This window comes from Magnolia sinica, chromosome 12 (assembly GCF_029962835.1).
Source record: "Magnolia sinica isolate HGM2019 chromosome 12, MsV1, whole genome shotgun sequence".
Classification (NCBI taxonomy): Eukaryota; Viridiplantae; Streptophyta; class Magnoliopsida; order Magnoliales; family Magnoliaceae; genus Magnolia; species Magnolia sinica.
In genome coordinates, this window is record NC_080584.1 from 52,855,287 (window position 1) to 52,873,392 (window position 18,106).

General features: G+C 40.1%; 1 protein-coding gene across 1 annotated transcript; it reads right to left on the reverse strand.

Annotated features, from left to right (window-relative positions):
• Window positions 1-6,513: 6,513 nt before the first annotated feature.
• Window positions 6,514-16,473, reverse strand: LOC131220059 (uncharacterized). Its single transcript, XM_058215033.1, has 3 exons — window positions 16,391-16,473; window positions 9,429-9,504; window positions 6,514-7,296 (listed from the first exon to the last, which is right to left on the reverse strand). The coding sequence occupies exons 1-3, from the start codon at window positions 16,471-16,473 to the stop codon at window positions 6,514-6,516; spliced, it is 942 nt and encodes a 313-aa protein (XP_058071016.1).
• Window positions 16,474-18,106: the final 1,633 nt, after the last annotated feature.

Below are 18,106 nucleotides of genomic sequence, written 5' to 3' on the forward strand. Positions count from 1 at the left end.
TTTGTTTCAAAATTCAAAGTTTTTCGTTCATATTACTTTTTTGAATGTGTTTTTGTTTTTAGTTTAACTCTCTTATCCCACATCGGAAAGAACTAAAGAAATCTTATGTATATAAGAGATATGGTTTATATAAAGCTTGAGCTAGCAAGGAGGAATAGCCTTTTGGATTGGACCATCTGCTTATAACGCAAATGAGCGCGTCGTGCCAAGCCGAGCCGAGTCGTGGCCTTAATGTGTGACATGTGTGTGCGCTGCACCAGGCCGGGTTGGGTCTAGATTTGTGTGTGGACTGAAAGTACACTCATATAAATGGTTTGTTCTACACTTTGAGAGTATGCTCGCACTTATCATTTTTGTATGAACTTCAAACCAAGGATGCGTATGTTCGGATGGTCGCACTTGTTGGATTCGAACCCAACGAACCTAACTCATTTAAAATGATGCTTTAAACACCTAAGCATGGTCTATATATATACTTACTCCTTTTTTAAAAAAAAAAAATCATTCAAACCAACAATTTCTTTCTCTATTTCTATAAAAATTCATCTCTAGTTCAGTGTTATTTTGCCAATTAAGTCTGTTGCCGAGTCAACTCACTTCTGCACAGTTCAAGCCCGTGTACAACAAGTGCACTATTGGGACCAATAATAGTCTTTGTATCCAGGAGACCAACTATCCAAAATTCCTATTACATTTAGTATGCAGTACAAGGATGAAAGATTTGGTTTCAAGCCGAGTGACTCAATCACCCCTCGATTGAAACAAATAAGTCAACATTTCTTACTTTATTTTATTATTTTATTTTATTTTATTTATTTTTTTACTTTTTTAATATTGTATGCTGTTTTCAATAAATTATTTCCAACAAACCTATGGCTGGTATCCAATCAACCATTGTGCCGTCTGTCTGGTATACGTTGTGGTTCATTTGAGTTGTGGTCTAGCTGATCTTTTGGCCTACCTAATGGCCTAATATCATTTTTTTTTTTGTCTACACACACACGTGCATGCACTCATGACCTCATGTTGAAACTCTTGGGAGTCAAGGACACCCGAGCCATGATATCGAGGACTGAACCCATTAGACAGAGTGGATTTTACATTTACAAGATGGTGGGCCCCAGATAAGTGGGTGGTTTACCCGCGATGTGCGTCACAGGTGGACAGAGATTCATTTCATTTCGCTTGAATTGGTGCATTTGTATGCGTTGCCACATCCAATGTACGGGGACTGGTTTGCTTGAGAACGGATTAAATTAGGTGAGGCAGACAAACACCGACTTGGTCAGGCTGTGATTGTGCCGTCCACCTTGATAATTTTTTGTGTATCCATGCTGCCCATCTGTTTCACCAGCTCGTTTTAGTTAATCAGCCAAAAAATGAAGCAAATCCAAATCTGAGGTGGACCACACCACAGGAAACAGTGGCTATTGAACAGTTATCATTAAAATATTTAAAAAATTCTTGTGGGTCACAAATGCTTTTGATCAAGCTGATATTTACGTTTTCCCTTCTTCCAGGTCTTTGTGACCTTATCAGCTGGTTAGATGGCAAATAAACATTACGATGGGCGTAGGAAGTTTTTAATTGTTGCCGTTCTATAGCCACTGATTCCATTGGTGCGGTCCACTTGAGATTTGGATCTAGTTTATTTTTATGATCATGCCTTTAAAATGAGTTGGAAAAACGGATGGACAGCGTGGATATACCCGAAGTCACGGCCTCAACGAAGTCGGTGTTTCCCAGCGTTACCGAATCAGCTGGACTCGGATTCATCTTACCCCCGCCCGTACACTAATCCGTCTGGGCTGGGCTCTGTGAGGCCCACCGTGATGTAAGTGTTTTATCCACTCCGTTCAACGCTTTTCTTGGACCCTTTTACGTTAATGTCAAAACACGAGGCAGGTCTAAGGCTTGACTGGACCACAAAGTGCGGATTGAACGTCCACCATTAAAAACTTCTTGGGAGCTGGAGAAGTTTCGGATCAAGCTGATATTTTTGTTGTCACTTCATCCACGTCTACATGACCTTATGAATAGGGTGGATGGTAAGAAAACATCACGTTGGCCCTTAGAAAGGTTTCAACAGTAGATATTATTATCAGTGCAGCTTCCTTTGATGTGGTCCATTGGAGCTGTAGACCTGCATCATTTTAAACATCATATCTTAAAATAATCTGAGAAAAGCAGTGAACGGCGTGGATAACATATTTACATCACAATGGCCACACAGAGCCTGCCCAGAGGGTAGGACGCAATCCCCGTAAAGTAGAACACTGACGTTGGTACCGGACGCGGATTGCGTACCCTCGCCGTCTCCAGCCACGCACGGTCAGTTATGTGGGCAGGCCCACTTTGATTTATCTGTTTATCTACGCAGTCCATTCCTTCTGTCAAATTGTTTAAAGTTTAAAGGTATGTGCGTAAAAATGAGGTAGATCCAACCCTCAAATGGGCCACACCAAATAATAAGCGTGGCTGCATTAAAGGCACAAAGCATGAAATGCAAGAGTACTATGTGGTGTGGTCTGCTTGAGCGTTGGATCTGCCTCATTTTTGTGCACCTATCTTAAAATCATCAGAGAGAAGGGATGGACGGCACAGATAAACAGATAAATCATAGTAGGCCTGTCCACAGAATTACCTATTTGTGGCTAGGGAGGCGGGTCCATTGGTACCATGTATACGTGGCAAAACTTTGTGGGCCTTATATATGTGTTTTATCCGAGTCCATTGGTACCATGTATACGTGGCAAAACTTTGTGGGCCTTATATATGTGTTTTATCCTGGCCGTCCATTAATTTTGCTAGATTATTTGAAGAGAACACGCAGTTCGAAGCAATCGAGATAAATGATACCCACAGTTGAAATTTTCCTAAGCCACCATGTTGTTTATTTGTTGTAAGTTGTTCATGAGATGCACGAAGGGAACAGACAAATATCAGATTGACCCAAAACATATCTGGCTTCCAATAGTTTTCAATGGTCCTCCAACTGTTTTCTATGGTGTGGTCCACTCAAGCGTTGAATCTGTCTCATTTTTAAGTTAATGCGTTAAAATGATATGACAAAATGAATGTATAAAACACAATGTTACGAGGGGGCCACGAGGTTTTTCCACGTATATACAGCACCAAATCAGTGATGTGTTTTACACGGTGTTACCCGGGTAACCCCTTAGCGGGTATTACCACCGTGGGCCCAGATTAATGATGGTTGTATCTCCACGCCGTCCATCCGTTTTCCAGCCTATTTTAGGACGTTGCACCAAAAATTAAGCTGGAAAAAAATATAAGGTGGACCACACCACAGGAAACAGTAATGTTGGAAGGCCACGCCTAAAAACTTCCTAGGGCCTATCGTAATACCCGCCTTAATGTTTCCTTTCCATCCAACCCGTTGATAAGGTCAAAAGGAGATGGATGAAGCGAAAACTTAAATATTAGCTTCATCAAATAAGTTTTTGGCCCACAAAAGGATTTTAGTGGTCATTCACGACTGTTTCCAATCTGGTGGTTCACTTGAATTTTCTATCTTCTTAATTTTTAGGATCACATCCTAAAATGAGCTAGAAAAACAGATGAACGGCGTCTATATACAAAGAATTCTTAAGATGGGTCCTACACGGTAAGGCAAACACCCACTACGGTGTTACTCAGGCGTGAGTAACACACACACACTCTCTCTCTCTCTCTCTCTCTCTCTCTCTCTCTCTCTCTCTCTCTCTCTCTCTCTCTCTCTCTCTCTCTCTCCCTGCAATCTTCCATTAATGAGACTCTGCAAAGCCAGCAGGAATTGCATGGCTAAACTCATTGCTCCTCTCATGCCTCGCTTGCATGCCCTCGATATTTCCATGTTTCTTTTTCTTTTTTGATATCAACATCCACCCTCGCTAACGCATACTCCCCCTTTTTCTACTTTAGATGATACAATCTTACAACTTTCTTCTGTTATAATACTACAAGTATATGAAGAAAATGGTTGTATCTTGCAATAAATAATTGTGGAAATATCAGCTCAGTGCACGTGTTATTCTAGGAATGATATTTACACCCACCTAACTGATAATCACACCCTTTTTCTACTGAAAAGGTCTCGAGTTAAACCAATTGGAGCACACTCTACAGTCCACCCAATGGATAACTTACAACTTATTAGGTGGATGAGGTGTTTGGTGTGTGAAATTAGATGAGATTAAGTGGGATGGAATTAATTTTTTGTAATGATGACATGGTGTGAGAGTTTATCTACAAATCACATGGTTTAGTAGATATGGTCTGTTATGTTTGGATTATAAATATCGAAAAGTTAAATCCTAGGATTTATTTAAAATCATGTTTGAATTGATACATGGAATAAGCAAAACCCACCATCCACAAAAGACACTATTTGGAAATATCACAGACTTTCCTATTGTATTGACTTCAACAAGTTATGTTGACCACACTGTGATGTATGTGTTATATTCACACCATCCATCCATTTGCATGATCGTTTTATGCCATGGGCCAAAAAATAAAGAAGATCCAAAGCTTACATGAACCACATTAGAAAGTAGTAGAGATAATTAAAACATGCCTAGGGCCCACCATAACGTATTTTTACCCATCAAACATGTTCATAAGATCGGATAGACTTAGATGAAAAGAAAACACAAATATCAGCTTGATCCAAAACTTCTATGGCCCCCAAGAAATTTTCAACTGTAGGCGTTCAATCGCCATTGCTTTATGTGGTCCATGTGATCTTTCGATCTGCATGAGTTTTGGGCTTATGCCCTAAAATGATCTTGAAAAATGGATGAATGGTCTTGATATAGTCCATATATCATGGTGGGACCCACAGAACTTGCTGACATCAACATACTCCTAAGTTTTTTTTTTTTGAAAGGAAACTACTTGCATTGATATGGGAAAAATATATAAGTAAATCGGGTGGGCACCACAAAAAACCGAGGCTGCACCGATCAGGATCGTACAAAAATGAAAAGGGAGGGAAAGCAGGCCAAATGGGCTACCCCTCCGGAAACGGAAAAGAAATGCCTAATTAAATCCACTAATGGCATCGAAACCAGCCTTATCCGTTAAGAAACAACCCTTAACAACCCGGGGGAGGGACGGGACATCGGTGAAGAATTTGTCCAAACACCCCTGGCTGCCCTTTTTCGCTAGACCATCCGCCACTCCATTCACTTCCCTTTAGATGAGGGAAACGTGAAAGGAGCCCTGATTGTTGAGCTTCATAATCCTAGAGACCCAATATTTCCATTTCCGGGCGTAGGAGGACCTCCCTTGGATACAATCGACCACCCACTTCGAGTCAGACTCAATTAGGACATTCCCCACACCATGGGATAGGCAGAATCTCATCCCATCAAAAACAGCCCTGAGCTCTGCACCGTTGTTGGAAGAGCGCCCATACCAGCTGATAAATGCAAAAATCAGATTGTCATTGTGGTCGCTACAAAGGCCTCCACCACCAGCGGGCCCAGGATTAGAGAGGGCCAACCCATCTACATTTAGCTTCCACCAGCCCTCATTCGGCCTGACCCATTTAACAATCTTGAAACATGGGGGAGGGCGAGGCAGACAATTATTTCCAAAGGCTGCATGTGTGGGAGGTGGAAAGCACGACCCTAACCACCAAATGACCCGGTTGAAAACCCCTTGGCTCGAAATGCGACGGCCGTCGAATCTAGCCCTGTTCCTGGCTTTCCAGACTTCCCACAACAAGAAGGCTGGGGCAAAATGGAGGGCAAGGGGCGTATGCTGGAGAGGAAGGTCCCGCTACCACCACCAAATGAGCCACCCCCGGATCGAGGAGTTTGGGACCAAAGACACCCCAAAGAACATGACCAAATTTCTCCAGCTGTCCGCAGCCAGACGACCAGACAGGAAAAGATGAGACGCAGATTCCCTGCCTAGCTCACACCTGCAACATTCGCACATCGAGGCTATGGGGATCCCCTTCTTTTGGATGCCGAGGTCGGTAGGCAGAGCGTGTTGCAGCAGCCTCCATAGAAAGACAGAGATTTTGGGAGGAATGTTGGTGTGCCACAACTTCCCTGCCCAGGGAATTTTCTGATTGCCCTCTTTGACCACTTCCCAAGTAGATTTGACTATGAATGCGCCTACAGGATCACAAGACCACACCTGAGAGTCGTCTAAATCAGAGGTGCAGAAACCGCTGCTGCGAATATGCTCCTGGACCCACGTAGGAAGCTCAAAAGGAGCCCCCATGATCAGCCCCTCCTTCCCCATAAAGTCGGAAACCTTCAGGTCCATCTTATCTGCCGGGATGTCAAGCGAAGGAAGCAAACCCAGAGGACCCAGCCCAAACCAGTCAGAATCCCACATATTGCAGTCACCCTGGCCCAAATCCCATTGAACGTGGCTGTCCAGAGTAGGGAAAAGGCCCGCCAACACCTTCCAAATCGGCAAAGCACCGGTAGAAACTATCATTGGGGAGAAGAAGGATCCATTACGAATGTATTTGGACTACATGAAATTTGCCTAAAGACTGCCTTCCTTCCCAAATTTGACTCCCCATGCAAGCTTGAGATGGAGTGCCTTCATGAGATCTTTCAATTTCCTTAAACCTAGCCCGCCCTCATCTTTGGGGAAACAAATGCTACTCCATTTCTTCCAATGGAGTTTCCTCGACCCTTCCCGCCAGCCCCAAAAGAAATTGGCGAACATGCCCTCCAAATCTTTCAAGACTTTCTTGGGCACCACCATGGCCGCTAAGGTATGAACAGGAATCCCGCTGAGAACATAGGCAATTAACGCTAATCTACCAGCCTGAGAAAGGATTTTGGAGCTCCACCCATGAAGTTTGGTAGCCACTTTAGCAACCAGGGGAGAAAACTGACTGCACCTTATCCTCCCTTTCACCAACGGAACTCCCAAGTAAGAAAACAGCGCAGTCGACCTCCGAAAGCTGAGGAGATGATCATGGGACCAGACCCTAGCCACAGAAAGCTTGTGGGAGCAATAGAAGGAGCTCTTCCGCTGGTTAACTTTTTGGCCTGAAGCAGCCTGGTACATGGCAATAAAAGATTTCACCGCTTTTAAGGAATTACGAGACCCATTAAGGAAGATCACCGTGTTGTCAGCATAAAGCAGATGGGAAACAGGAAGACACCCTTGCTTCAATTTGAACGGATGACACAACCCAGAAGAAACCAGCCTAGAGATCCCCCTGCCGAAAACTTCCGCCAAGAGAATGAAGAGGCTGGGTGAGAGGGGGTTCCCCTGCCGAAGACCCCTGCTGGACTTGAAGAAACCACAACTCTCCTTGTTAACCAAAATAGAGAACTAGTAGTTTTACCAAAAAGCTTCTACCAAATTCACCCAGCTAGAGGTGAACCCAAATTTCAGCAGAACTCTTTTCAGAAACCCCATTCCACTCTGTCGTACGCCTTTTCCATGTCAAGCTTCACCACCAAATTCCCTCCCCGAACTTTATGGTCGATATCTATGAAAAGCTCTTGACCTAAAGCTATGTTTCCTACAATGGAACGGCCCCTAACAAAGGCCCCTAACATACTCCTAAGTTGGATACACGGGATGGCGTGCTACATTTCGAATTTCAAATGGATTTGAAAAGTCTCTACTACAAATCTCATGTTTCAAATGGATTCTTTGTAATCCTTCTCAATACACAGCTCACTTTCCAAAGCATATATACCAGGCAATGGTTCGAGAAAACAAACATAGCGTGCAATTTGAATGGTGGTATTTTCAATTCCATCCCACTTAATCCCATCTAATTCTATGCACCAAACTCCCCCTCAATAGATTGGTACCAACACAATAAACTCTATATCAAAGAAATTATCTATCCGCTCATCAAATGAGCCACAACATAGAAAACAGAGTATAGGTCACATTGATAAATAGCAAAACATAATTTTAGTCTATTTAATTAGTGGATAAGCTGATTGTTTTATATAAAGTTACTTCCTCATGGTGGCGTCAATCTACTGAACGGATTAGATGTCCCATGCACTGTTATAAAATAAATGATTTTATAAATTATATTTTATAATAAAAATATAATATAATATAGTAAAAGTTTTTTACAAAAAAAATCTTTTGTGGGGTTTTGAGAATAGTCCCACATGGGAAAGGGAAGAGAAGTTTTCTTGGTTTATATGAAAACAGTGGAATGCTTTATTATTTGCCCACATAGTCCATGGATCATGGGACTTGCGTGTTCTAGTGCATAGTAGTGGAACACCCGCACTCGTGCTCCGGCTAGGTCTCGGTCACGGTCTCCAGCTCGGTGCGAAGGCATGGACATGTGAGGCAGTGTGGTTGTAGAGGCGCTAGTGGCGCATTTGCACTTGAACAGGAGCGAGACGTGTGCAACTAGGTGGGTGAGTGGTTAGTTAGAAAGGAGACTAGAGGATTGAGAGAGAAGTCCTCCACTATATATAGATAGGCTGAATATGGTTGTTGCAACAGAAGTGTAACTGTTGTGCCATTAGTGCAGAAACCATGTTGTAACTGCTGCATGGCTAACCCAACATCTAGAAAATGGCTAGTTACTGTCTCACAACAGTCAGCATGCAATAGTGGTTATGGCTCATGCACAATAGTCAGAAAACAACTAGTTTTCTCCAACCACTTGAAAACGGTTATGGGATTTATTTCCCTGGACCATAATCCCCAGCCACCACAGCCTATATAAACAGGGCCTGGATGAGTTTCCAAATCATCTCTCAACCCACTCTAGCAGACCCATATGAACTGAGACAGCCACTCCTCTCCTATACTCCAGTAACTCTAGCAAGACAGCAAGATTGAACCATTGCTTAAAGAATAGACCAGCAATGTGGTTTAGAATGGTTCAACTGAACCAGTAGCTGAAGAACAGACCAGTGTAGTGGTCTAAATCACAACTTCTCTTCTCTTCTCTTCTCTTTTTAGGAATTTTCTTTTATTGTAATCTGTCAAACTATGTGTAAAAGAGTTCCATTAGTGGGCCTTCATGTTTGCTGAACACAGACCCACATCAGGCTCGTCATATCCTAGAAGTGGTTTTCCTGTAACCTATCAGCATACTCAATTCACTTGAGTAGGGGCAAATAACGCTTTAAGGATAGCGTTCTAAACGTGCTTCAACCTGTCCTTATTTCAGATCTTAGATTTTTTGGATTCCATAATTTACAGAAAAAATTATTATTCTGTAAATCTTTCAACAATCTTAAAGTGTTATTTGATGGAAGCCGACAATATATCATCCATCAAGTTAATGAATCGGTATTGATTCGTCTTGACCAGTTCAATGGAACCAATTTTACGAGATGATAAGACAAGCTGAAATTTCTTCTGACTGCGCTGAAGATTTTCTACATCTTCGATCCTAATCTTCAGTCATTGCCTGAAGCAACTGAAGAAGACACAGTTAAACAAATACCTACCTGCATCAAACGAGTTGAAGATGAATTCTTGTGTCGAGGACACATTCTGAATGCGCTCTCCGACTGCCTGTACGATCTGTACCAATAGACATCATCAGCAAAGGAGATTTGCGCCACTCTAGAGTTCAAATACAAGGTTGAAGAAGAAGGTACCAACAAATTTCTTATCGCTAGGTATTTTGACTTCAACATGGTAGATAACAAACCGCTGCTACCCCAAATCCAAGAACTACAGCTAATAGTAAATAAAATCAAAGCTATCAAAATTGATCTTCCTGAATCATTTCAAGTCAGGGCTATAATCACTAAACTACCACCGATGTGAAAAGACTATAGAAAGAAGTTGCTGCATAAGACTAAGGACTATGCACTGGAATAAATCCAGAAACATCTTCGAATTGAGGAAGAATCCCATAATCACGACAAAAAAAATGACAACGGGAATGCCTCGTCCAAGGTACATGAAGTAGAGAACACTAATAACAAGAATTCCGAGAAGGACGATTCCCTGAAACTCAATAAAGGAAAATTTAAGAAAAACACCCAAAAGAAGAATAGAAAGTTCAAAGGCTCATGCCATGTCTGTGGAAAAACCGGGCACTATGCTCAAGTATGTCGATATTACAAATTTAAAAAAGAGGCAAGTACAGTAGAAGAAGGTGATATCATGGCCATGATCACTAAGGTGAATACCATCCAAGGAAAGGTTCCCGGTTTGTGGTATGATACTGCCTCTATCGTACATGTGTCCTACGATAGATCAGCCTTCAAAACCAATGAGGAATTAACCGATTGTCAAGAAACCCAAATGGGTAATGAAGTCTGATCAAAGGTTGTTTGTAAAGGAATTGAAGAACTAATATTCACCTCTGGAAAGAAAGTGATTCTGACAAATATCCTATACGTCCCAGACATGAGGCGAAACTTAGTTTCTAGGGACCTTCTGGGTAAACCAGGAATAAGGGTGGTGTATGAGTCAGGAAAACTGATTCTGTCCATGAATGAGAACTTTGTCAGAAAGGGATATGCTTGTAACAGAATGGTCAAGTTTTCTCTGAATGAAATTAGCACTTCTGTGTATATGGTCAAATCCGTTGGACTGTGGCATGATAAACTAGCCCATATAGGGTATAGTACCTTAAAGTTCATGGCTAAGAATGGTTTAATCTCATACATAAATAATGAAACAGATAAATATGAAGTGTGCATATGATCCAAAATGATGAAAAAATCTTTTTTAAGTGTTGAAAGATCGTCTCAGGTATTGGATCTTGTGCATGGTGATATTTGTGAGTTAAATGACATTCTTACTCGTGGAGGTAAACGGTACTTCATAACCTTTATTGATGATTGCTCTAAATATGTATATGTGTACCTATTAAAGAGCAAAGATGAAGCATTGAACATGCTTAAAATATATAAAGGAGAAATACAGAATCAATTAAATAAGAAGATAAAAATTCTTTGTAACGATAGAGAAGGAGAATACTTCTCCAATGAATTCAATAACTTCAGTAAAGAACATAAACTAATACATCAATGTACTGCGCCTTACACACCTCAACAAAATGAAATAGCTGAAAGAATGAATGAAATATTAGTAAAGATGGTCAACTTAATGCTAATAAGAGCAAAGTTGCCACTACGTCTATAGGGTGAGGCACTGCTTACAGCGTGTCATATACTAAATAGAATTTCATCTAAAAAAATATAAAATATCTCCATATGAAATACGGAGAGGTAGAAAACCTAACCTAGGATATCTTAAAGTGTGGGGGTATCTTGCATACTGCAGAACTCTTGATCCAAAAAGAATTAAGTTAGGACCCAAAACTATTAAGTGCGCCTTCGTAGGGTATGCACAAAATAATAAAACTTATAGACTTCTAGATATAGAGTCTAATATAATAATAGAATCAAGAGATGTTGAGTTCTTTAAGAACTCACTATTCTTGTAGTCAAAGGATAATGAAGTCCAAACTCCTGATAGAGAACTACATAGCACAGCTCCACAGATAGTGGAAACTCTTGTTGAACCTCTTAGGAGTCAAATGACAAGAATAGAGAAGAGTCTAGGAGATGACTATATAGACTCTCAGCGCGTCATTTTTCATCTTCTAGAAGGAGATAGAGAAAATGTTATAAGAAAAATACCTATAGTAATAACTATAGAAGATGATCCTAAAACATATAAAGAGGTTGTATCCTCCAGAGACTCAAGTTTCTGGAAAGAAGCTATAAACGATGAAATGGAATATATAATGTCAAATTAAATATGGGAACTAGTTAACTTACCTCTAGGTTCTAGATCCATAGGTTGTAAGTGAATATTTAGAAAGAAATATCACACTGATGAGACCATCCAAACCTTTAAAGCTCGATTAGTAGCTAAGGATTTTAGATAAAAAGAAGGGATAGATTATTTTGACACATATTCTCTTGTACCTAGGATAACATCCATTAGGATATTATTTACGCTAGCTTCCATACATCATTTTCACATCCACCAAATGGATGTAAAGACCGCATCTGAATGATGACCTCAATGAGGAGGTATAGATGGAACAACCTGAAGGATTCATTCTACCAGAAAATGAAAATAAAGTATTTAGATTAATCAAATCTTTATATGGATTAAAATAAGCACCAAAACAATGGCATGAGAAGTTTTGATTCCAAAATGATATCTCATGGTTTCATGCATAATGTAGATGATAAATGCATATATTATAAAGTAGATGATAGCTACGTGATTATTATTTGTCTGTATATTGATGACATATTAATAATAAGTAATAAAATGGAAGGTGTGACTGAAACGAAGAAGTTTTTATCTTCCGTATTCAAAATGAAGGATCTTGGACAAGTTGATACCATCCTATGTATCAAAGTTACAAAACATTGTGGGGATTATGCTTTGTTCCAATCTCATTATATCGAGAAGATACTAAACAACTTTAACCATCTAAATATAAAAGAAGCAAAAACCCCATTTGATCCAAGTATCAAGCTAAAAGAGAATACTAGAAGAACAGTTGCACAATTAGAATATACGAGTACTATAGGAAGTTTTATGTATGCTATGCAATGCACTAGACCTGATATAACATATATTGTGAGTAAACTTAATAGGTTTACTAGTAACCCCAGTACTAAACACTGAAATGCAATCAGTAGAGTACTTGGTTATTTAAAATCAACTAAAGACTTAAGACTATTCTATTCAGAGTTTCTTACCGTATTGGAAGGATATACCGATGCGAGTTGGATATCGAGTGCAGGGGATAACAAGTCTACTGCAGGGTGGGTATTCACTCTGGGAGGTACAGTTGTATCTTGAGGATCCAAGAAACAAACTTGCATAACGCACTCGACTATGGAGTCTGAATTCATAGCCGTGCCTGCAATAGGCAAAGAAGCTGAGTGGCTAAGGGAGCTCTTATTAGAAATTTATTTCTATGTAAAGCCTATATCAGCTGTGTCACTACATTGTGATAGTGAAGCCACATTAACTAGAGCCTATAGCGGCACATATAATGGTAAGTCTAGACATATCAGTCTTCGACATGATTATGTCAGACAATTGATTCGAGATGGAATCATTGTTATTTCCTATGTGAAATCAAGTAATAACCTGACAGACCCTTTTACTAAACCTCTACAGAGAGATGTAGTAAAGGCTATATCTAGAGAGATGAGGTTGAAACTCTTCAACCAAAATTCTACCAGTAATGGTAACCCAACATAAAATAAGAAAATCTCTAATTTCGAGTTTAATGGGTAAGAACAAGTCACTAATATGTGAAAAGTTTTCAGCATTAAATTATATAAGACCTCATCCATAATAGACAAGTGCTGAGTGTTACGAAAGAGGGTTGAGTCTTAGAACTCTTAATGAAATCCAGTCTAAAAGATAAGTGTCTTAAAGTAACGAAAATACTATAAAGATTTCACCTATATGAACGTAGAGATGGTGCCGTCTCTCATGAGAATTAGGAGTTCTCTCTCAGGATCGTTCACGAATTAAGATAAGCACATGGCCATTAAATGTACTGAGCAAGATTGTGGGAACTCTAAATAACACATAGCGAATATGTATGTAGTTTCTTCGGCTCTGTTATCTAGGAATAACTGGTTCAATACTTCGGCTACCAGTAATTTCGATAGAGTTTTGAGATACTTACACTAAGGGAAGATTAAAATCGAAAGATATCTTTCTTTATGCATATAAGCTGATTATTCTGACAAAAATGTTTAGTCGAGAAAAAATGTAATTTAAAAAAATCAGTGGGGTATTGTTATAAAATAAATGATTTTATAAAATATATTTTATAATAAAAATATAATATAATATACTAATTTTTTTTTAAAAAAAAGCTTTTGTGATGTTTTGAGAATAGTCCCACATGGGAAAGGGAAGAGAAGTTTTCTTGGTTTATATGAAAACAGTGGAGTACATTATTATTTCCCACATAGCCCATGGACCGTGGGACTTGCTTGTTCCAGTGCATAGTACTGGAACACCCGCGCACGCGCTCGCGCTCGGGCTCAGTCTCGGTCATAGTTACAGGCACGGGCTCGATGCGAGGGCGTGGGCATGTGAGGCAGTGTGGCTGTAGAGGCGTTAGTGACGCACTTTGCACTTTACGCATCGTGTCACAGAGGGTCGCTCACTTCGCGAACTAGAGAGAGACGTGTGCGAGTCACGGTGCGACTAGGTGGCTAAGGTGAGTGGCTGGTTGGAAGGGAGACTAGAGGACTAAGAGAGAGGTCCTCCAGTATATATAGAGAAGTTGAATATGGTTGTTGCAATAGAAGTGTAACTGCTGTGCCATTAGTGCAAAAACCATGCTGTAACTACTGCATGGCTAGCCCAACAGCTAGAAAATGGCTAGGTATTGTCTCACAACAATCAGCATGCAGTAGTGGTTATGACTAATGCACAACAGTTAGAAACCGGCCATAAAACAGATAGTTTTCTCCAACAGCTAGAAAACGGCCATGGGATTTATTCCCTGGACCATAACCCCTAGCCACCACAACCTATATAAACAGGGCCTGAATGGGTTTCTAAATCATCTCTCAACCCACTCCTATAGACCCATACGAACTGAGATAGCAACTTCTCTCATATACTCCAATAACTCCAGCAAGACAGCAAGGTTGAACCATTGCTTGAAAAACAGACTAGTGGTGTGGTCTAAAACAGTTCAACTGAACCAGTAGCTGAAGAACAGACCAGTGTAGTGGTCTAAATCACAACTTTTCTTCTCTTCTCTTTTCTTTTTGGGATTTTTCTTTTATTGTAATTCTGCTAGACTGTGTGTAAAAGAGTTTCATTAGTGGGCCTTTGTGTTTGCTGAATGTAGACCCACACCAGGCTCATCGTATCATTGAAGTGGTTTGCCTGTAACCTATCAGCATACTCAATTCACTTGAGTAGGGGAAAATAAAGCTTTAAGGACAGCGTCCTAACATGCTTGAGCCTGTCCTTATTTCATATCTTAGATTTTTCGGATTCCATATTTTACATAAAAAAATTATTATTCTATAAATTTTTCAACATGCACTCAAGAGGTTGTAAGTCATCCACTGGGTGGACCTTAAATGTGGTCCAACTAGTTGGACTTGAGAACTTCTCTTTTCTACGTGGTAAAATAGTAAAAGTAGAGTTGAAGTAAGCCCACAGGTATGCACAAGGCACACGATTAATACGTGGGAGCAGATTAGGTGTTATCCAGGCAACATTAGTAGGTGTAACCCTAACCGTATGGCGCCCACCTATTTTATATGTCCACTGTCCATTCATTTTTCCATCCATTTTAGTACTTGATCTAAAAATTAAGTATATCCAAATCTCAAGTGGACCACACTACTAAAAAAATGTGGTGATTGACCAATGAAAACTTGATCCAAAACTTAAGTATATCCAAATCTTAAGTGGACCACACTATTAAAAAAAATGTGGTGATTGACCAATGAAAACTTATCATGGGGTATAAAAGTTTTGGATAAAGCTAATCTTTGTATTATCCTTCATCCAGGTCTGTTTGAACTTATCCATGGGTTGGATGAAAAGTAAACATTACAATGGCCCTAGTAGTTTTTAATGATTGGGCATTCAATTGGCCCTAGTAGTTTTTAGTGATTGGGCATTCAATCATTCCACTGTTTCTTATGATGTGGTTCACCTGTGATTTGGATTTGCTTAATTTTTGGGAAGACACCTTAAAATGATATGAAAAAACTGATGGGCAGCATGGATATATAACACGCATTAATCAAGGTGGGCCCACTCTCAGGGTAACACCCACTAACTTGTTTTGTGTCAAAGGTAATGTAGCGGGATCTCACACGGGGTGAACCAAACACCAAGTAGATACATGGTGTCAGGACTCTGTGGAGCCCACTGTGATGTATGCCATTTATCCACACCGTACATCCGTTATGGGAGCTCATTTTAAGGTATCAACTCGGAATAATCATATCCAAATACTGCTGTAGTAGACCACACCACATGAAAAAAGGGGATAATGACGTCCACCATTGAAACCTTCTTTCGGCCGACAATGATGTTTATTTGTCAACCAACCTCTTCATGAGGTCATAAGGATCCGGACAAAGGAAGGATCTAGACAAAGGAAAACATAATATTAGCTTGATCTAAAACTTCTTTGGCCTCAAGTAATTTTCAATTGTCTGTATTCAATCTCCACTATTTCCTGTGGTGCAATCCACTTGAGCTTTGGATATTATGTCGATTTTGGGCTCATGCCTCAAAATGATCTAGAGAAACAGATGGACGGCGTGGATAAAATACGTACATCACGGTGGCCCCACAGACACCACGTATCTGCGTTGGATGACCACGCAATCCGCGTCCACAAATTTGAAGGGCGGGCTCGTGAGGGAGCTATCGTATACACGCATCTGGGCTTAGCAAAACCTTGCATTTGTTTTACCTGTGCTGCGACGCAGCATGGCCAGCACCTGTCTCCACTTGTGGCCAACACACAGAGATGATTTGAAGATTTGAACCGTCCATCGTTTTGATGACAGGACAATTGACGTACGTTACAATAATTGCTTTTCAAAATTAGCTTACGGTTTGGTTTTGGTAACATGTGGTGTGTACAGACATGTTATAACCAACTGTGTAACTTGAATTAAACTGAATAATTTGACCTAAGTGCTAGAATAGGCAGATATCTCGAATGTGAGCATATATGATCGAGCTTTATCAATATCGGTCACTATTCCGCCACTCATGATGAAACTGTAAAATGACCACGCAATATTTAGAGGGTAGGGTTCTTCATTTGATAATGGGTTGCTTCTTGCCTGCAGTACTAGAGGACTTTAATACACCAAATGCAATTGAACAAAAAATAAAATACTTATAATTAGTCACACGGATTAACTGAAAGATAAATTTTTATTAAGAATAGATAGATATAGTCCAGTGTATGAACATATACTTGGTTACAACTAAAGATTACCACTATTGGATGTTGTATTTTGTTTCAAAATAAACATTAAAATTTTAATTTTCAAAATTTTTGGTTTCCTCCACATTTGAAATTTTTAGTGCTTTTGAGTTTTAAGTTTTGTCCTACATCGGATTTGACAAAGAAAAACATCTTATATATAAGATAAGCTTTTTGCCTTGGGGCTTAAGCCCCATTCAGGGGGCATGTGAATTTGGTTATGCGAGGGGGAGAGCTATAATCTATGTCATTGACCACACATGTGTGCGCACCGACCCAAGTCATGCCATGCGATGCCGACCCGAGCTGAGCCTGAATCCGAGTCTGTGTCCGTGTCCGTGTGCGTGTACGCATGCACGACGCGACGCGATGGAATGAGACAGACTGGGCTGGGCGTGGGTGCGGTGCGAGTGTACTCGCGTGGGTGTGTGTGTGTATAGGTACTCGCGAGACTTTATTTGTAAGAGTGCACTCGCACTTGCGCCTTTTCGTTTTAAACTAGAGAGATGTGTCCATTTTGGTTGGTCGCATCTGTTGGGTTTAAACCCAATGGACCTAACCATTTCTAAAGGGTGCTTATGCACCACTTCGGAGTCTATATAAGGACTTCCGTTATAATTTCTAAAGTGCGAAAATTATTTTATTCTCCTTTTATAAAAACTCTCTCTGTTATTCTGGTTCTTGTTTAAAAAATTTTATTGAGTTCATTATTGAGTCAACTCAGCACTTTCAAGTTAAACTGCAAGTGTTTCGAGCCCGCATACAGTGAGTGCACCACTGGGACCGGGTCATAGTCCTTGTATCTTGAAGGTCGATTACTCTGGAAACTTGTTGCACTTGGGACGCTATCCAAGGAGAGCAAATTCAATTTCAAGCCAAGTGACTTACGTCACGCCACGACTCAATTCAATAAGTCTTCTTTCTCAAATTTATTTTCTTTTTTTTTTTAATTCTCAATTTTTTTATATAGTCTATTTAATTCAACATACATTCCAACAATCTTGAAATTGAATTTGTTGAATTATATAAACTATGGTTATCGTAACAGTAAATGCTTCTGCGGAGTTAGTCAAAATCGAACCGTCCGCTGGACAATATTTTAAACGGTGAAAATAGAAACTAATGTTCGCACTGATCACCCTTAAAGTTTCATACATTCTGTCTAAATCATTTACTATAAATCCAGCATAT

Bases quoted from the DNA above. Each gene is read 5' to 3' on its own strand.
- LOC131220059 (XM_058215033.1), bottom strand. From the start codon at position 16,473: ATGGACGGTTCAAATCTTCAAATCATCTCTGTGTGTTGGCCACAAGTG. The intron at 9,505-16,390 runs GTAAAACAAATG...CTATTGGTACAG, and splicing joins CATGCTGCGTCGCAGCACAG to ATCGTACAGGCAGTCGGAGA. The intron at 7,297-9,428 runs GTAGGTATTTGT...TTGGTTAACAAG, and splicing joins CTTCAACTCGTTTGATGCAG to GAGAGTTGTGGTTTCTTCAA.